Source organism: Cervus elaphus, chromosome 9, assembly GCF_910594005.1.
Source record: "Cervus elaphus chromosome 9, mCerEla1.1, whole genome shotgun sequence".
Lineage (NCBI taxonomy): Eukaryota > Metazoa > Chordata > Mammalia > Artiodactyla > Cervidae > Cervus > Cervus elaphus.
In genome coordinates, this window is record NC_057823.1 from 109,430,274 (window position 1) to 109,451,371 (window position 21,098).

At 45.7% G+C, this 21,098-nt stretch overlaps 1 protein-coding gene and 1 pseudogene across 1 annotated transcript; both read right to left on the reverse strand.

The window, feature by feature from the left end:
- The window catches only part of LOC122700694, a 65,805-nt pseudogene extending 61,094 nt beyond the window's left edge, over positions 1–4,711 (reverse strand).
- A 9,485-nt stretch (positions 4,712–14,196) lies between these two features.
- Positions 14,197–21,002, reverse strand: LOC122700841 (probable histone-lysine N-methyltransferase PRDM7). Its single transcript, XM_043913864.1, has 6 exons — positions 20,849–21,002; positions 19,918–20,019; positions 19,434–19,705; positions 18,291–18,358; positions 17,029–17,222; positions 14,197–14,201 (listed from the first exon to the last, which is right to left on the reverse strand). Exons 1-6 carry the CDS (start codon positions 21,000–21,002, stop codon positions 14,197–14,199), a joined length of 795 nt encoding a protein of 264 aa, XP_043769799.1.
- Between the last annotated feature and the right edge of the window lie 96 nt (positions 21,003–21,098).

Consider the following 21,098-nt stretch of genomic DNA (forward strand, 5'->3'; position numbering starts at 1 on the left):
AGCCTTCCATTTGGAAAGAAAGAAGTAAAATTATGTCTGTTCACAGGGGCATGGTTTTATGTGCAGAAAGATCTTTAAATCCACAAACACAAAAATCCTGCACAGAAAGTTGCACGGTACAAAATCAACATTCAAATATCTTTCCGTGCATGAAGAATGACCATTCCAGAAAGGAAAGTAAGAAAACAATCCTATTTATTTTTTTATTTTTTTAAAGCTATCTTGAACAGATAAATTAAAAAACAATATATTTATTTTTATTTATTTGTTTGTGCCAGGTCTTTGTTGCGGCATGTGGGATCTAATTCCCTGACTAGGGACTGAACCCATGTTCTCTACATTGGGAGTGTGGAGTCAGCCACTGGACAAATAATCTTATTTATAATAGCATTGAAAAGAATGAAGCAATTAGGAGTAAACTTAAGGAGATGAAAGACTTATATGTTGAAAACTACAAAATATTGCTGAAAGGAATCTGACATAAATAAATAGATAGGTGTCTCATATTTATGGATTTGGAGGCTTAATATTATTAAGCTGTTCATGCTACCCAAAGCAATTTAAAGATTCAATGCAATTCCTGTTAAAATCCCAATGGAATTTTTTTCAGATATAGAAAATCCATCCAACAGTTAACACGGAATCTCAGAGCACCCCAAATAGGCAAGGCAATCTTAGAAAGAACAGCAAAGCTGGAAGCCTCTGATTTCCGAATATACTACAAAGGTACAGGAACCAAAAGAGTGTAGATTTGGCAAAAAATGTATCCTTAGTCGCTGAGTCTTCTTAACTTTTTGTGACCTTTTGGACTGTAGCCCACCAGGCTTCTCAGTCCAGGGGATTTCTCAGGCAAGAACACTGGACAGGGTTGCCATTTCCTTCTCCAGGGGATCTTCTTAACCCATGGAGTGAACCCACATCTCCTGTGTCTCCTGCACTGAAGGCAGATTCTTCACCTGCTGAGCCACTGAGGAAGCTGGCTGGCATAAAGACAGATATGTCAATCAATGGAACAGTATAGACAGCCAGAAATAAACTCTTGGATACATGGTCTAATGATCTTCATCTAGGGTGTCAGGATAATGGGGAAAGTTTAATCCCTGTAATGAATGGTGCTGGGGAAACAAAATAACCATATGCAAAATAATGAACATCTTACATCTTGAAGAAAAATCAATTCAGAATGGATTAAAGACCTAAATGCAAGACTTGATAAGACTCTTAGAAGAAAACAAGGGTGAAACTTCAGGACATTGAAACAGCAATGATTTCTTAGATATGGTGCCAAGTGCACAAGTATTAGTAACAAAGTAAAAATAGACAAATGAGTTTAATCTTAAAACCTCTGTGCAGCAAAGGACACTGAACAGAGTTGAAAAGGCCTCCTATAGGACGGTAGAAAATATTTGTAAAATATGCATCTGATAAGGGGTTACTAAGCATACACCAGTATGAAGGCTCCCTATAAGCCAGGAAGAGACCCTGATTGACCATGATGGCACCTTGATATCAAATTTCCATGCTCCAGCATTGTAAGAAAACAAATTTCTGTGGTTTAAAGAATGCAGTCTGCTTTGTTATGGCAGTCTGAGCTGAATAACAGTGAGAGAAGGAATTGAATAGACTTTTCTCCAGAGAAAATACACAAATGGCCAACAAACATATGAAAAGATGCTCAATATTACTAATCAATAGGGAAATACAAACTGAAACCTTCTGTGATGGGCAATATGTATAAGAAGACAGTAGCAAGCTTGGTAAGGATATGGAGAAATTGGAACCCTTATACACTACTGTTGGCAATGTAAAATGTTGCAAGCTTTCTAGAAAACAGTATGGAGTTTCCAGAGAAAATTAGAACTGCTGTATGATCTAGCAGTCCCACTCAAAAGTGTATTTCCATAAAAAATTGAAAGCAAGTTATTGACTAAATAGTGGGCACATGTATGGTCACTGCCGCATTATTCCCAATGGGCAAGATGTGTAAGCAATCTAAATGTTCATTGGTGGATAAAAGATAAAGATTATATATAAGATATATATTACAGCTGTTATATCCACATGCACACAACGGAATATTTTGAAGCCTTAAAAAAGAATTCTGTCACATGCTACATCGTGGATGGGCCTTGATGATATTTTACTAAGTGAAATGAACCAATCAAAAAAGACAAATATTGCCCGATTCCACTTCTATGAGGTATCTAAATTAATCAAATCCATGGAAACAGAAAATATAATCGTGGTTGCCAAGGGCTGTGAGGAGGAAGGATTGGAGAATTGTTACTCAGTGGGATAGGGCTTCAGTCAAGCAAGATGTAACATTTCTACAGATTTGTGTACAGCATTGTGTATATATATCCCCGGTGGCTTAGCGGTAAAAAAATCCACCTGCAATGCAGGAGATGCAACAGATGCAGGCTCAATCCCTGGGTTGGGAAGATCACCTGGAGCAGGAGATGGCAACCTACTCCAGGATTCTTGCCTAGAGAATCCCACGGACAGAGGAGCCTGGTGGGCTACAGTCTATGGGTACGCAGAGTCAGACATGACTGAGCGATTAGCACTATGGCCACTAACACTAACGTGTACATAATTAGCAACAGTGTGCCATACACTCAGAAATTGTTAAAAAGGTAAATAAAGACGTGCAAGTGTATGGTGAACCGAGGCGTATGGTGATCCGAGGCGTATGTATTCCCTATGAAGAATCTCTCCTTATGCCAAAACCTTTGCAGACAACCCAATATTTGTTTTCATGTCCCTTTTACAAGTTTTAATAAATTAAGGGAACAGAGGTTCTTCCTTGGTGCACAGTGGATGAGAATCTTCCTGCCAATGCAGAGGACACAGGTTTGATGGCTGGTCCAGGAAGATTCCACTTTCTTCGGGGCAGCTAAGCCTGTGTGTCACAAACTACAGAGCCTGCACATGCTCTGCAATGAGAAGACACTCACCGCAACCAGAGAAAGCCTGTGCACAGCAACAAAGACCCAGTGCAGCCAAAACTAAATAAATAATTTTTAAAAATCTGGGAGATCAGCAATCCATAGATGGAGAATCATAGAACTATCTAAATTGTTTTCTCCAGTCTAGGCAGATTAACTATCCTAAACTGTTTGAGCAGCAGAAGAGGAAGTGAGCGCTCACTTCTATTTTATAATAAGTGTACTTCATTTTATTTACCTGATGCCATCTCTGGTCAGTGAAATGTGGGAAAGATCATGGAGAATAAATAGTTCTCTCCAACCCTTTCCCAGAATCAAAATAAAGAATTAGTTTAACCTTAGGGTAAGAAGATCACAGGTTTTGTTTTATATACATACATAAATAATGTATCTTGACATAATATGTTAATCATTTCCTCTTTGAAGAGATTTAAACGAATAACCAATGAGATTAGTATTAAATCTGTTTCATGAATTTATTTCTAAGGTTTCTTTAACTGCCTTTCACTAAGAATGTTTAGCAAAAATAATTCTTTTTAAAAAGAATGATAAATTTTAACCATAAAACTTTTGAGAATTACACTGGAAAACCTATACATTCATCTTCATTCAGGCTAATGTCAATATTCAGCCAAAGCCACTTTGGAATGTTGCAAATTATGTTTTCTTTGCTAATGGTTGAGATGTAGTTGAGACCTAAGCCCAGGCTGGTTTCAGGAAGACACCTCCACATCCTCCTAGCCTCTCACCTTGCTGCCTTGGTGTCCATTCTTCATCAGAATCCTCAGGGTCATCTACCTGGGGCTTGATGACCTGCCTGCGGTGATGCATGAAATCCGGTCGAGTGGCTCTGAAACCTGGAATAAAGCAAAATATTTGTCCTAAGAAGGAGAAACAAAGCATAGAAACAATGGAAAGAGTCACAAAGTCAGGGAATCAGTGGGATGGGCTGGGGGAATCTAGAACAAGGCAAGAGGTGAGCTCTGCACTGCAGGGTCAACCTCCCTTTGGTGCAAAACCGGTAAACATTTCCTCCTGGTTAGTCTCCACACAAAAGGGAACTGTGAGCAGATGAAGCCACCTAAGAGCGGGCCAAGTGAACACTGAGGGTGAAGACCTGTTTCATGTTTCCCAGGCTCACAGGCACCCAGCACTTCCTGTTACCTATAGCAATCAGCGCTTCGTAGTTTCTTTTCACATTCCTATATCGGATTTTTTCCCATTCTCCCATCTCTTCCCATTGTTCCTTGGAGAAGTATACGGAGATGTCTTTGAAAGCATCTTTGGCCTAAGGAAAATAATAGATTTCATCAGTGATTTACTAATCTAAGTCAGACCTTAGAGCTAGGCCTTCTCCTCCACCTTTTGTGCAGGGAGTAGCCTGAAGCTACTGGATGGTCTGTGTGAGACAGGGATGAAGGCTTTCCTTCCCGACTGTGTCCTGCTTAACTGAACAAACACTGAGCATTTTCCTAACTCTCCCTGGACACAGGGCAGTTGACGAAGCTAGTGTCCTGTTTTGTCCCGCTCCACACCACCATCTCAGACAGGATCAGGCATTCCCAACCTGTGTACAGTCACAGGGGGGTTCACTCAGTTGCCTGAGCAACCAGTCTGTGGTGCTTCAGGGACCAGCGCCGTGTCCTTCCTATAGAGCTGGCTTAGAGCCCAGCTTTGCCGCCTCCACCTCTCACCGTGGGCTTCCACTCTGTTCTCCTGGCATCTCCCTCAGTGCTCTCTTCTGGAGACCTGTTCGGCCTCATGGCCATTGGAGTGCTCAAGGCCAAGGTGCCTGTGGAAGAAGAAGGTGCTGAGATAGCCCAGAGCAGTGTCCAGAGCCTGGTCTGTCTGCCTTGGGTGGAGTGTCCAGGGCAGGAAGGTGAGGGGAAAGTCAGGGTGAGGGTATTGCTGGGATGGACGGATCCTGACTAGATATGACAGATCAGCCTAATGTGAACTAGATTTGGTTTCTTTCATTCCCTACAATTCAGCCCCTCTGAGGGAAGGCACTGGGAGGGATGTGTCTGTGGGTGATGGAGGGATTCTTGAGGAGACCCGGAAACCCCTAACTGCTGGACTGGGGTCAGGCTGAAATCAGGACTCTGTTCCAGTACAGCAGAGGGAATGTTTCTCCAAGAAGGGTTTTGAGGATCTCCTCCTGGACACTCAGAAAAATCTGGGCATAACGTAGGTTCTACGTCTAAGGGAGAAGTCGCTCGGCTAGAGGGGACTGGGGATCTTTTGGCTGATGTAGAATGCGCAGGGTGAGAAAACTTGGGATCTGTGAGGCTGAGGAAATCGGGGGTTTCTTATTAAGGGACTTTAGGGCTCCGACAGGCAGGACAGTTAGGGTCTTGAGGAGGAAGAGTTTTAAGAGCTCGCAGGCGGAGGGATTCAGGGTCTCCGAGGTTGAGGAAATTTGGTGTCTCTGCGGGTGCTATTTTTAGGGTGCCTCAGGCTGAGGGGAACTGGGGTTAATCTAGGTATTTGAGGTTCGCAGCACTAGGGGATTCAGTGTTTCTGTGGGTGAAGGGACTTGTAATCCCTGAAGCTGACGAGACGCAAGTCCCCTTCTGATTAGGACTCAGGTTACTCAAAGTTGACGGGATTTCGGGCCTCCGAAATTTGAAGCCGTCATGCTAAGGGTTTATGAGGGCTGCGCAGGATGCGTTCCCGACAGCCTCCCTGCTGTCCTGCCGCGCTGCCTACCCTGTCCCCAGGAGCGCTAGAGGTTCAGCGAAGTCCCGTCCTTCCGCGCTGAGGTGAAGTGAAGAGCCACCAGCCTGCCTGTACCCTGTCAGGCACAAGCGACCAATCGGCGTTGTGACTGAGGCAGTCTGGCCAATAGGCGCCCGGAGGGTGGGGAGCGTGATGGAGGCCCCGCCCCACCACTCGGGGATTGGCTGCTCTGTGGGCGTGTCTGTCAAGCCTCCAGCGCGCAGGCGCAGTTTGGCTGGTTTCTTTGTTTTCACGCATGGCCTCTTAGGCCTGGATCCTCAAGTGGGCGGGTTGTCCTCAGGCTGAATGTTTCTTTCCAGTGCCCTCAACTGGTATATCGGCTCCACCAGACTGTAACCGTGCTCCCGGAGTGTATCCTAGGCCCACCTGTGCCCTACCTTATGAAATCCAGTTTTGGCAAGATCTCTTCTGTGGTGAGTACTGCATTATTCAAGGGAAAATGGTGTAATTAGCTACATTCTGATGAGAGACAAGATAAACACCGTGTGGTCAAAGATTTAAACACAACGCATGGAATAAGGATGTTAGAAAAATTTGGAGGATTTTTAACCTGAAAGTGGAAGTGGCACTGATGAGCCATTTGTATATTTAATGTAGGTATGAAAAGCCTTCAGAAATGAGGTATAAGTAAAACCTCAAAGCCTTGCCAGTGTTTTCTGTAAGCCGAGGCATCGATCTGGAGGACTGTGGATCCACTGAGCTGAGTTTGCCTGACACCTACTGGCTGCACAAGGTAAAATGGGGACACTGTTCCTGGCCCTTAGGTAGCTTTGCTCACAGAAAAATAATGTGATTTCCATGTATTGGAAGCAAAGTGACTGGGTGTAGAATTAGTATCAAGTGGTGGTTGGGAGTCTGGATGGAGAAATGTTACCAGAAAAATGAATTTACCTCTTAGTGGTTGTAGAGCCAGAATGTATAACTCAGCCAAGGCTCATGGGAAGGAAACGTGTATTACTTGCAGAACTATGGAGAACACCATGGAGCTTTCCAGAGCAGGGTCTTTGTAAACCACAAAGTTGGGTAAACTTTAATCTATGAGTACAGGCATGTTCCGGCTTCTGTGGTGACTCAGATGGTAAACAATCTCTGCATAGCAGAAAACCCGGGTTCAACCTCTATATGAGGAAGATCCCAATAGGAGTGTGGGGCAGTCCACTCTAGTATTCTTGCCTGGAGAATCCGATGGACAGAGGAGGCTGGTGGTCCATGGGGTTGCAAAGAATCAGACATGAGTGAATGACTAACACTTAACTCTACAGGCATGTTCATTAAGGGTCTTGGGCTGTGGGAGACTGCAAGCTTTAGTCGATTGAAGTCTTGAGAGTCAGAACCAGTCATCATCAGCATCCCTTACATTCCAGCTGGTCTGGTATACATATAGATATCTATTTTTGATATAGATATAGATACCTATTTTTCTTCATATTCTTTCCCCTTATCAGCTCAATTCAGTCACTCAGTCATGTCTGACTCATTGCAGCCCCATGGACTGTAGCATGCCAAGCCTCCCTGTCTCTTAGTAATTCCCAGAGTTTACCAAAACTCCTGTCCATTGAGTCAGTGATGCCATCCATCCATCTCATCCTCTGTCGTCCCCTTCTCCTCCTGTCCTAATCTTTCTCAGCATCAGGGTCCTTTGAAATGAGTCAGCTCCTCACATCAGGTGGCCAAAACACTGGAGTTTCAGCTTCAACATTAGTCTTTCCAATGAACTCTCAAGTCTGATCTCGTTTCGAATGGACTGGTTGGATCCCCTTGCAGTCCAAGGGACTCTCGAGTCTTCTCCAATACCACAGTTCAAAAGCATCCATTCTTCAGCACTCAGTTTTCTTTATAGCCCAACTCTCCCATCCATACATGACCACTGGAAAAACCATAGCCTTGTCTAGGCAGACCTTTGTTAGCAAAGTAACATCTCTGATTTTTACTATACTGTCTAGGTTGGCAATAACTTTTCTTCCAAGGAGTAAGTGTCTTTTAATTTCATGGCTGCAGTCACCATCTGCAGTGATTTTGGAGCCCCCCGAAATAGAGTCAGCCACTGTTTCCCCATCTATTTGCCATGAAGTGATGGGACCAGATGCCATGATCTTAGTTTTCTGAATGTTGAGCTTTAAGCCAACATTTTCACTCTCGTCTTTCACTTTCATCAGGAGGCTCTTTAGTTCTTCTTCAGTTTCTGCCATAAGGGTTGTGCCATCTGCATTGCTGATATTTCTCCCGGCAATCTTGAATCTATCTTGTGCTTCATCCATGTGCTACATCTTTTCTCATGATGTACTCTGCATAGAATTTAGATAAGCAGGGTGACAATATATAGATTTGATATGCTCCTTTCCCGATTTGGAACCAGTCTGTTGTTCCATGTCTGGTTCTGACTGTTGCTTCTTGACCTGCATACAGATTTCTCAAGAGGCAGGTCAGGTGGTCTGGTATTCCCATCTTTTGGGAATTTTCCACAGTTTATTGTGACCCACATAGTCAAAGGCTTTGGCATAGTCAATAAAGCAGAAATAGATATTTTTTCTGGAACTCTCTTGCTTTTTCGATGATCCAGTGGATGTTGGCAATTTGATCTCTGGTTTCTCTGCCTTTTCTAAAACCAGCTTGAAGATCTGGAAGTTCACAGTTCGCGTGTTGCTCAAGCCTGGCTTGGAGAATTTTGAGCATTATTTTGCTAGTGTATGAGATGAGTGCAATTGTGCAGTAGTTTGAGCAATCTTTGGCATTGCCTTTCTTTGGGATTGGAATGAAAACTGACCTTTTCCAGTCCTGTGGCCACTGCTGAGTTTTCCAAATTTGCTGGCATATTGAGTGCAGCACTTTCACAGCATCATCTTTTAGGATCTGAAATAGCTCAACTGGAATTCCATCACCTCTACTAGCTTTGTTTGCAGTGATGTCTCCTAAGGCCCACCTGACTTCACATTCCAGGATGTCTGGCTCTAGATGAGTGATCACACCATCATGATTATCTGGTTCATGAAGATCTTTTTTGTACAGTTCTTCTGTGTTTTCTTGCCACCCCTTCTTAATATCTTCTGCTTCTGTTAGGTCCATACCATTGATGTCCTTTACTGAGCCCATCTTTGCATCAAATGTTCTCATAAGCATAAGTTTTAAGGTTGCTATTGCAAGGAATGGCCACAAGGTGTCAGGACTTTTTCATGCTCAGTTGTGATTACCTTGAAAGTGAAAACTTTCAAGTTTTAACTCAAGACTGGAATTCAATATGGAATGTACCTGAAGAAACACCGAAAAGCTTGTGTGTTCTTTCTGAACATTCTTATTTATTTATTTTAATAATTTTTTAAATTTACTGGCAGGTCCATGTGGCATGTGGAATGTTTACTTCCCCGACCAAGTGTCGAACCCTTGCCCCCTGCATCTGAAGCACAGAATCTTCACCACTGGACTGCAGGGAAGTCCCCCTAAGCTTTATTTTTTTAAAGTAACCTTTATTTCATATTGTAGTAACATTGATATACCATGTGTTGTTGGTGGCAGGTGAACCTAGTGTATTTTCTATTTTGTTGTTGTTCAGTTGCCAAGTCAGGTCTTTTTGTAGGAGCATTCCCTTTTCTACAGGCCCTGTTATACTGGTAAGACATCTATTTGTATATACAGAAGTGTACATAAATGTAAATATCTAGGTACATAGATATGTAAATGTCCAGAGAGAGATATAAATGTCTAGGTACATAGATATGCAAATGTCTATATGCATAGACATTTGCATTCTAGGTACATAGATGTATAAATACCTAGGTTCATAGAGATATAAATATCTATATACATAGACATATAAATGTATATGTACATATAGACATAACTATCTATGTATATACAGATTTAAAAATCTATTATAGATACATATAGATGTAGATATCTATATACATAGACATCTAAATATCTGTATACACGGAGGATGGTTACACAGTGGACAATGAAGGAGACCACCTTATAGACAACATAAGTGATAGAGATAGTGGCATTTATAAGAGCATACTAGGAGAAAGAAACATAAACAATTTCAAACAAAGAGAACACAGCTAAGCAATATGCATGTGACTAGTTTTAATCTGATCGCAATAAACCAACAAGTCCACAGGGGGTCAGTAGATGATGGCAAAGTCTTGAAGGGTAAGAGAGTAAAAACTAGTTAAATGTTTCATCTTTTTTTTACAAAGTATACCTTATAAATTTTTGGATTCATACTTGTTACCTCCTTAAGTATGTATCATCCTATATATCCTCAAAACCCACATCCAAACTGTTTCAACTGAAATCAAGCATAACTCCAACTTGTTGCAACTCTAGTTAGTCAATTGTTGCAGTTTCATGAGAAAGACACATTGTGATTCTTTTGTATAGACCAGTAATGGTTAGGATTTCTGTGTAATTTTTTATTTTTATTTATTTTTTTTTTTAGGGTCCTTAGAGATCATTTAAAATTTCAGCACTTCTCCCTGCTTCACCCTGTTCTGATTGAATTGACATTGGAAAAGCTATGGAAAGAGTGTTTAATATAATCTGAACTCACCAGGTATCTATTGTTTGGTGTACATAAAGATCTGAGAAGTAGACTTCGATGGATGTAAAAATAAATATTGTGGATATAGAACATAATTCGAAATTGCGAGAGTCATTTGACCAGGAGCAATCACAATGGATCCACTTCATCTCCCACACCCATGGGGACAAGTTTATCTTGGTTATAATATCAGCAACTGAAGAGTTAAAGTGTTGAAAGGTTGTTGCTGAACAATAAGACACCGGAATTCTTGGCCTCAGGAGGAGACGAATTCAATCCAGGGCCAGAGACGATGAAGAAGGAATTCATAGGGTCTGGACTCCATCTCAGGCTCGGCCACCTCTCCAGTGGACTCTGAACTCTCTGCTTAGTGCCTGTGGGAACAACAATGGAAGGATAAGACCCCCTCCGGACAGGGGAACCTTGAAGATCATATCCAGGTTACTCATCACCTAAGAGAAAACAGACACTAATCACCCCTGCCTCTGGACACTATCTATCAGAATGTAAACACAGGCTTATCGGTTATTAACTGGTTGGAATGTAACTGTGGGCTTATGGATTATTAACTGTTTGAACACATAACACGTGAATGATGGGGCTATTGTGATTGTATTTACCCTTCCTTTGTAAGCATCAAGGGATTGGGGTGGTGGGTTTGGACACGTACACATGGGGTATAAAAGATTTTCACAAATGCTGGACGGGGTCCTTGGCTAAGAGGAGACTCTGCCTTGGGCCCGCCGGTGTAATAAACTGCACTCCACTATCTGCATTGTCCTTCTGAGTGAGTCTGTTTCCCGGAAAGCGTGGCTATAACATTTGGTGTGTTGGCCGGGAAACTCCTCACTTTGAGGAGACAGGTCTCATTTGAGGCCACCCCGAGGCTTTGTAGCTTGAATCTCCTAGAGGGGGGAAGGCGCCTCGCCCCTCTGGAAGGATTCTGCTTTTCAACGCCGGACCTTTCACGTTAGCAGGTAGTGGACAGCAGCAGGGGAACTGAGCGCTCAGGTGAGGAGGAACCCACCCGGCAGGGTGGAAGAGGGGGCCTGATCGCCCCCCTGGGAGGGACTAGAAGGAGCGGGGACCCACAGGAGCCTGGAATAGGCAGGCGGCGATTGCTTGGTACACAAGTTGACGAGCGTGCTAGGGTTTAGGAAGGAAATTTGTGATGGTCATTTAGGAGGTGTGTCCACGCCGTCTCGGGGAAAATCATTACCAAGCGATCGCCAGGGGATTTTTAGGATAGGAAACTGGTCCTTGTATGCTCGTATTCTGCCCTCCCCCAGGAGGTGTCCTGTCTGCTGTGAAATTCTTGACCCCCTCGGAATTGTTAGGCTAGAAGGAGGGGGAAACAGAAGTGAGTATGAATTGGCTTTTCCGGAGATGGCCTGGGACATGGGATATTTAACCCATCTGTGTTTTCATCCGCACCTGATTAAGCCCACCAAGGCAGAATGGACTTTAAGGGAGAAACAGTCTTGGACCATGTGATGTTCTGGTTCAGCTATGCTGACTGGCAGGTGAAGACACGCTGATCCCCCTTCTCCCTCTGGGATGTGGCAGGTAAGGCTCTTCTCATCCCAATTAGGAAGGAGGCAGAATGGCAATTTAAGTGTCACTGAGTGGAAATATGAGAAGTACATAGGGTACTGAGAACTTCATAGATAGAACAAAAAGGAAAAGTACAAGAAGGCCTGAGAAGGTAAGCAAGATGGGGGGAAGTGAATCTAAGGCAACTGTATTGGAGTGAAAAATTTAAAGAAAGGATTAGGAGGAGACTATGGGGTGAAGATGAAGCCTAACTGCCTCTACATACTCTGTGAGGTCGAATGGACCCCTATGGGAGCAGGATGGCCACCAGAGAACACCATGAACTCAAAAATAGTGGAAGCAATCTATACAGTGGTCACAGGAGAGCCAGGACACCTGGATCAATATCCATCTATTGACTCGTGGCTAGGGTTAGCTTGAGACCCTCCTACTTGGACAAGGTTCTGTATCCAGAAGGGAAAGGGAAAAATATTAATGGCACAAAAATTGACTGATGATAAAAAAGGAAATTCTACAGGATTTGGACGGGGATAACCTGACCCCTCCCCCATGCTGGATAATGACATGCCTGCTTCACTAGGACCTGAGGCCGCCTTAATGCCTGATCCAGGGCCAGGAGAAGTTTCTGCAACAGCCACTGCTCCTCCACCAGCTTTCCCAGAGTTCATAGAGCCGCCGTTTGGGCAGGCTTTGAGCCCGGTGACAGAAGCCTCTGGCCAACACTTCCAAGATCCGGCTCCAGCCGAACCGTCCAAGCTATACCCACCTCTCCCGGTGAGTACTGACAAGAAGGGGAGGGAGACGCTGGAATTAAGCAGAGACTGCACTCTGCCAGAGAGCTGGAGGGAATGAAAGAGAACAGACAAGAGACTTACAGTGCAAGCTGCTGCTCTGGGAAAGTCTGTCTCGGGCCCTCCGGAAAACCTCATCTGCCCCAGGGACAGGACAGTCCTTCAACCAGTCCCAGCAGAGGCCCTGGGTCCCATTACAGCCAAACCAGTGTGCCCGAGCTTTTGGCCACTGGAAGAATGAATGCCCTAAGGCAAGGAAGGAAGAGGAAGCTCCCTCAGTTGTGGGGCTTGCTGACTTGGAAATTAACTAGGGCTGCTGGGGCTCAGAGATATCAGGTCCCCGAGAGCCCATGGTAACCTTAAAAGTGGGGGACCAAAACATTGACTTCATGGTGGATACAGGAGCAGAACTGTCGGTAGCAACAAAACCTGTGGCCCCACTGTCCAAAAAGACTACCGCTGTAACTGGGGTATCAGGAGAAGATGATTAAATCGTTTTGCCAGCCCAGAAAATGTCAGGTGGGGGGCACCAAGGGATTCATGAATTCCTCTACATTCCTGAGTGCCCAGTACCCCTGTTGGGAAGAGACTTGCTCTCCAAACTAGGAGCACAAGTGACTTTCTCCCCTGAGGAGAGGCCCACCTTCTGGATGGACTCTTTGGCTTATTTGCCCTCTCTCTCATCTCCAAGATGAGTGAAGGTTGCGTGAGCCTCCGAAGGAAGAACCGGGTGGGCCGGAAGAACATGAGAGAGAGCTAACTCAATTATTCCCTGAGGTCTGGGCGGAAGAAAACCCCTGCTCCCCCTGCCCAAACGGCGGCTCTACGAACTCTGGGAAAGCTGGTGGAGGAGCAGTGGCTGTTGCAGAAACTTCACCTGGCCGTGGCTAAACATCACGCCCCAGTGATAATAGAGCTCAAACCAGGCACCATCCCGGTTACAAAGCGCCAGTACCCGCTATGGATGGAGGCCTGGGCCGGCATATTGCCCCACATCAATAGATTGAAACAAGCAGGCATTCTAGTAGAGTGCCAGTCGGCTTGGAATACGCCAATCCTGCCAGTCAAAAGGGAAGGAGGACAGGACTATAGGTCTGTACGAGATCTCAGGCTAGTCAACCAGGCTACTGTGACTTTACACTCCACTGTTCCAAACCCCTATACCTTACTTAGCCTCCTCCCGCTGAGGACTAAAGTTTACACTTGCCTAGATCTCAAGGATGCCTTCTTCTGCGTACGCCTCGCCCTAGCATCACAGCCCATCTTTGCCTTTGAATGGGAAGATCCAGTGGGGAGCACCAAACAACAGCTCATCTGGACTCCCCCACAAGGGTTTAAGAACGCCCCAGCCATCTTTGGGGAAGCCTTGGCTTCTGACCTGGACTCATTCCATCCGAAGGAGTATAGATGTTGGCTCCTACAATATGGGGATGACCTGCTGCTGGCTGCCGAGACCAAGGAAAAATGCTGGAAAGGGACAAATGCACTGCTCCAACTGCTGATGGAAGTAGGTTTCCGGGTGTCAAAGAAGGCGCAGATCTGCAAGGAGGAGGTAAGGTATCTGGGGTTTGTTTTAAAGAAGGGCTCAAGGTTCTAGACCCTAATTGGGTCCCATATACTGATTGCACTAGCCTGATAAAACAAGGACAACGCCTGTCAGGTTAGCCAGAGCGGAAGGGGCCATCAAGACTGAAAAGGGATGGTGGGAATTGCCAAGTGGCAAATTATTGGTACTAGAAGAGCTGGCACACACTCTGGTAAGCCAAACACACCAAGCGACCCACCTAGGCCATGCTGCCTGCTCACAGGTGAATGCTGCCTCTCGGGGATTCAGACAAAAACTCCAGGTATTCAGCTGAAAGGTATGCTGCCCTTTGAACACCTGGGAATGGACTTCACTGAAATGAAACCTCACCGACACTACTGTTACCTGCTGGTCATGGTATGTGCGTTCTCGAGATGGGTAGAAGCTTTTCCTACCTGGACTGAAAGAGCACCAGAAGTAGCCCGGTGCCTGCTTGGGGAAATAGTTCCCAAATTTGGACTTCCAGCATTAGTTCAGGCAATGGCCCGGCTTTGGTAGCTGATTTAGTACAACAAGTAAGCAAAACTTTAAACATCAAATGGAAACTGCACACTGCATACAGGCCCAGAGTTCTGAGATGGTGGAATGAACCAACCGGACACTTAGAGACTCTCCAAGTGGATCAGAGAGACTGACTGCTCCTGGGTAGACTTACTTCTGATGGCTCTGCTCAGACTCAGGATGACCCCACAGTCCCAAGGCTATTCTCCATATGAAATTGTGTATGGGAGGCCCCCTCCCATAATAAAACAGGTGTCAAGAAATTTGCCTCAGGTGAGGGGGGGATAGGATTTCACAGCAGATGGAACTGGGTAAGGTAATAAATTGGGTAACTAAATTTGTACAAGAAAGTGTGCCATTCCCCCTTGGCAGCACAGGGGGTGGTTACAGCAGGTGTGGGTAAATCTGACTTTGTGGCTCCTTGTTCAAAGAGCAGCCTTTGTGCCAATCTCTGCAGGAAGTGGGTTTGAGACTGGACGAGACTGAGCGCCCCAGGTCCCACTGACTACAGGTCTCTGGCCCCTGCTGTCCAAACAGGTTCACAAATTACTCCTCTCTCAGTTTCCCATAGATCATAAAATAAAGGCATATCCTTTCTCAAGCCTCACCAGTAGTCATACCTCATTTATTTCATTCAGGCTTAGTCCATTTAACGTGCACTAGGAAGCCCTATTTAAAAATACATCTCCAGCCAGATTCTTCACACCCTCAGTCCCAAGCATCTTCAGACAGCCCACTCTCCCCTCATGTCTGGCAATGAACTGACCTCTGAGGGGGCTCCCCACTGATGTCTCGTCCCCAAAATGAACCAAAGCATCGTCTTGGCACAGAGAACATACCGCCTGCAGCAGAAAGCCGCGCGGTTGTTCTGTGTCACCCAGGAGGACCCCTGGGACCTGCATGTGGACACATGCCCTGAGGCTTCCGTGTCCCGTCCAGCCTCCTTCCTCTCCCTCTGTGTTTCCTCCCGCGACCCCTGGCATGGCATCTCTTCCCGGCCCTGGGGCTGCAGCACTGGCTGCTCCCCTGCCTGGTATCCTTCCCCGCAGGCGTTATCTCTGCAGAGACCCTGCCGCACTGTCCCGCACCACACCCCACCCTCTGCTCACGCTGACCCGAGGCATGTTCCCTGCGCTGGTTTCCCTCAGAGCATCAGCCCCTGTCTGGTACGAAGCCCCTGCTGCCCCAGGGCAGTGGGTCTGTCTGTTTCGGTGTGTGGAGCCCCATCTGGCACAGAGTGTGAACTCACATGACAACAAACTGGAACAGTAACTGAATGCACATCACTGTACATGTGTGCACCCCAATGTTCATTGCAGCACTGTTTATAATAGCCAGGACATGGAAGCAACCTAGATGCCCATCAGCAGACAAATGGATATGGAAGCTGTGGTACATATACACCATGGAATATTAGTCAGCCATTAAAAAGAATTCATCTGAATCAGATCTAATGAGATGGAAACTGGAGCCCATTATACAGAGTGAAGTAAGCCAGAAAGATAAATACCATTACAGCATACTAACACATATATATGGAATTTAGTGAGATGGTAATGATAACCCTATATGCAAAGCAGAAAAAGAGACACAGATGTATAGAACAGAATTTTGGACTCTGTGGGAGAAGGCGAGGGTGGGATGTTTCAAGAGAACAGCATCAAAACATATACAATATCTAGAGTGAAACAGACCACCAGCCCAGGTTGGATGCATGAGACAAGTGCTCGGGCTGGGTGCACTAGGAAGACCCAGAGGGAACGGGTAGAGAGTGCGGTGGGAGGGGGGGATCGGGATGGGGAATACAAGTAAATCCATGGCTAATTCATGTCAATGTATGACAAAAACCACTACAATATTGTAAACTGATTAGCTTCCAACTAATAAAAGTAAATGAAATAAATAAATAAATGTAAAAAATACTAATGACTAAGGAATTCCAGTTACTTTCTTTAAATTGGTAGATGTCATTCATAAATTTCTTAGTGTGACTCTTTAAATATCTTTGTCCTATTAATATTTTAAAATAAAATGTCTTTATTTTAGTGAAAAAAAAAAAAAAAAAAGAAATCGGAGGGAATAAGGAAGAAAGAGGTAAAGGGCAGAGAGCTGGTAGTTGCTAGAAAACTTGCTTTTTGCTTCTAAGCCTTTCAGCAGAAGGTGATGTTACCCATTTTTTTGCATGAAATATTAAAAATTAGAACTAGCATTTTTAATATAATAATTTTTCCTAAGAATCATATGACAAGAATAAAATTCTGAGGCATTTTAATTGCAACTCAACTGACTTTGACTGGATTGTACTCTGCTTCGAAATCGGACCACGGAGGCTCCCAGGATGGGGTGTGGTGCTGGAAGAGGGCTGACACTCACCTCTCCCGGTCGCGAGCTCACTCTTCCCCCGGCTGTCCCTCTTGATGCCAAGGTCCTGACCACACTCGTCCCCGTACCAGACCAGCAGCTCACAGCCCGGCCTGACCACCTGGCAGGTTCGGTAGAAGATCTGCCCGTGATACTGGAAGGCCACCAGGTTCTGCTCCTCGTCGTCCCGGGCACAGTTCACATACCTGGGGGCGAGGCCGGGAAGGGGAAAGAAACCTCAGGTGATGAGTGTCCTCCACTCTCCGACCATGCCCAGCTCCTTGCCTTCCGCCTCCGAGGCCGCCCCTCATGTGGACCTTCTATTCACACCTTCGACCAGGCCATGTGAATTCCCATGCCTTTCTCTCCTTACCTAATTAGCCATTTTCAGAGCCCAGTTCCAGACTCATCTCCACCTGGACTGTCTGTGAGGCTGGTGACCTCCAGCTCCTCTAAACTCTGAATTAAGTTCTCTTTCATCCACAGGACTTGGTGCTCCTTGGCTAACACGCAGCCCTCAGCACTCACCCCAGCCTGCCTTCTCCCCCGAGGCTTTCTCCCATCTCCCCATGTGTATCCAGGGTCCTATTTGCTTGCCCACCCTCTCCCACAGAAACTTGGAGAGAGCTCTGATATAGCTTGAGACAGGGAACACTAATAGTTTGTTCACTGTCTGCCTGTCCTGATGAAAGGGAGGCCCTCAGAGAATGGCCCCACCTAGGGCCATCCTGCCCCCCATTCCTTATGAGGCCTCAGGGCCCACTTGTCACTGGAACCAAGCCTGAAGAGGTTGTTGCCCACATAGAGTCAAGGTCTCCTGTATTAGGTTTTCCTGGCACTGTGTAGTTACCCAAAGATAGAAAAAATAAGGTTACTGTTCCTAAAATCAATTGGCTAATGTCTGTTTGCAGTATGTTCTCCAAAAGGACATGGGTTGTGTGATCTGCTTCAGTAACGAAGTTCACTGTCTAAACTGAAACATAAAGTGCGTGGTAAGTGTCCATTAAGTGAGTTAAAGTGTCCCTGGTGAATCTAGACTCCTCAAGTTGTTTTCAAGTCCACCAGTTTTGTTCAGCATATAGACTTGTATCTTGACGGCACATGCCATATTTTTATTTCCTTCTTTCTAGTGTCTTTTGAAATGAGAGAGCATGATATGGAGGGAAAAGAGGAAGGAAGATGTGAAAGCTGTGGAGGGAGCCGGGTTGAGAAGGAAAGGGGCGTGGGATGGAGGGAGTCTCAGTGTCTACACACTGCAGCCTCACTGCACTCACCTCATCCAGTTGGCCCAAGACGTGTCCTTTCCATCCACATACTCGTAGCAGTTCCTCCCTTTGGTGATCTGAGTGTCAGAGAAAGAGTTACAAGCTTTCCTCTTTCTTTTATTTTTTCTTGGTAGGAAGATATAGAAGAGCTATTTCCCTGTGTAGTCATTGGTGCTTTTCAGCCTGCATGGATTCACCTGCCAGTCGGACCCCACGGTAAGCCCCTTACTCATCATTCCAAGTCTGATTCCTTGGCTCATTGAAGGCAAGGGCTCCACAAGGGAGGAGTCACTTCTGTGTGTCTGTACACTGTGTTCCCACCTCTCCTCTAACCTTTAGATAGAAGTCCTGTGAATGTGTACCACGGTGTTCCCACCTCTCCTGTGACCTTTAGATAGAGGTCCTGAGTGTCTGTACACTGTGTTCCCACCTCTCCTCTGACCTTTAGATAGAGGTCCTGAGTGTCTGTACACTGTGTTCCCACCTCTCCTCTGACCTTTAGATAGAGGTCCTGAGTGTCTGTACACTGTGTTCCCACCTCTCCTCTGACCTTTAGATAGAGGTCCTGAGTGTCTGTACACTGTGTTCCTACCTCTCCTCTGACCTTTAGATAGAGGTTCTGTGAGTGTGTACCAAGGTGTTCCCACCTCTCCTCTGACCTTTAGATAGAGGTCCTGAGTGTCTGTACACTGTGTTCCCACCTCTCCTCTGACCTTTAGATAGAGGTCCTGAGTGTCTGTACACTGTGTTCCCACCTCTCCTCTGACCTTTAGATGGAAGGCCTGAATGTCTGTACAATGTGTTCCCACCTCCCCTCTGATCTTTAGATAGAGGTCCTGAGTGTCTGTACACTGTGTTCCCACCTCTCCTCTGATCTTTAGGTAGAGGTCCTGCGTGTCTCTAAACTGTGGTCCCACCTCTGCTCTGACCTTTAGATAGAGGTCCTGAGTGTCTGTACACTGTGGTCCCACCTCTCCTCTGACCTTTAGAGGGAAGTCCTGTGTTCACGCCCAGGGCACACAGTACATAGGGCTGACTGTGTCATTGCCGACCGTGTTATCACCATCTGCATCCTCACATGTAGACATGAAGTACCCCCCACCACATACAAGCCATTAGAGCCCAGAGGACAGGGAAAGGGGTGCTTCTCACCAGCCAGGCGTATCCACTGTTGGCGGCCTCTTCATCGTCTGTGATCTGGCCCTCGTAGGGCCCAAAGTGCAGGCCCAGCGGCAGATCTGATGCCTCGTTCCACACTCCAAGCCCAGCGTCAGGGATGCCCGACAGTCTGATGCTTAAGCCAGGGGGCAGCGTGAGGGCTGAGCGGTTGGCATGCCCCTTTTCCACTGCACAGTCCTTTACAAAGGTTGGGGGCCCATGGGCAGCACAGCTGTCGATGAAGAAGTTCTGACACTCCTCACAATCTGGAGGTGAGAACAGGGATGAGAGGAGGTATAGTGATGTTGCTGGTCATAACGACCTTCAGAAGGAACTGGGGCATTCATGGCATTTGGCCTCAATCCTGCACCCCAAGTCATAGAGGAAGGGGATGGCCGGGGACCAAATGGTGAGGTGAGGTTAGTGGACCAAGGCGCCGTAGCCCCTGCGTCATGAGTGGGCCAGCGGGGTCACTCACAGAGGTAGTCGTCATCCTGGGGCTCGCTGACCTCTTGGTACACGTGGCCCTTTCTTTCTCGTAAACTGTACCTCTTCACTCCAGTCTCTTTTCTTCTGAGTTCTAAGATGGAGAACAGAAGCTAAGCAAGGCCGGTGGGGTCTGGGGAGTTAGTCCCTGTTTTATTGGAAAGTGTGAGATCTCCTACCTGTCCATCTATGCACTTTGTTAAAACTTTCTTACATGTATTTTTCAAACTTTTACTTTTGTAATTTTATTTTTTAATGATACATTATTTATTTCTTGGCCACACTGCATGGCTTGTGGGATCTTAGTTCCCTGACTAGGAATGGAACCCACACCTCCTGCAGTGGAAGCATGGAGTCTTAATCACTTCACCACCAAGAAGTCCATTCTCTATACTTTTTTTAATTTCCCTTTAACTACAGGTTCAGGAGACTGAGGCTCCACTGACCACAGATGCCCAGTTCAGTGATAGCTTCCTGCACTTCCCGTTAGTAGGTTTAACTTCCCAACCTTCTTACTTAGGAAATAGTTCATCGACACATCTACTCAGAAAATACATGTTAAGGGCACATGACACGTAAGGCACTGAGCAGAGGTCTGGGCATAAACACTAACAAAGCTCGGTTCCCATTATCACAGCTGGGTTTATCAAACTACTTGTAGGTGTCAGACTTTTGCATTTAATGTAAGGCTTTGAAGCACTGTATGAGTTATGTATCCTTATCTTCACTTTACACATAGCAATCAGGACATCAGAAAATGTATAAGATTTTCCCAAGGCCCCAATGCTAACATCATGACTCAGATCCATCCAGCTTAAACCCCCGCCTACCCAAAGTCCATGCCACACACCTAGGTCACACTTATTAGCTTTTCTACAGGGATTAGAGGAAGTAATTAGAGGAAATCCTCAAATTTCTCTTACCGCCTTTTTGTCTGGGGTGCTGTCCAGGGGTCCTTGCTTTTCTGTGATGGGGCACTGGTTTCTGAGCCTGCTTGGAGCCACTTGTTTTCAGCAATTTTGCTACTCCAGGCAATTCCTTCAAACTAGATTGCTTACTTAATGGTGCCCTGGACATTCTCTTCCATGTGAGTAAAAGACAACAGGCATTTCTTTAGTTCTTTAGGACTTTATGAAGTGTTTTCACATGCATGACTTTAGTTAATACTTTGAC

Excerpts from the sequence above, each read along its gene's own strand:
- LOC122700841 (XM_043913864.1), bottom strand. The coding sequence starts at position 21,002 with ATGTCCAGGGCACCATTAAGTAAGCAATCTAGTTTGAAGGAATTGCCT. Across the intron at positions 18,359-19,433 it reads ACAGTGGATACGCCTGGCTG|ATCACCAAAGGGAGGAACTG; the intron begins GTGAGAAGCACC and ends TCTGACACTCAG. Across the intron at positions 17,223-18,290 it reads TCTTGGGCCAACTGGATGAG|GTATGTGAACTGTGCCCGGG; the intron begins GTGAGTGCAGTG and ends CCTCGCCCCCAG.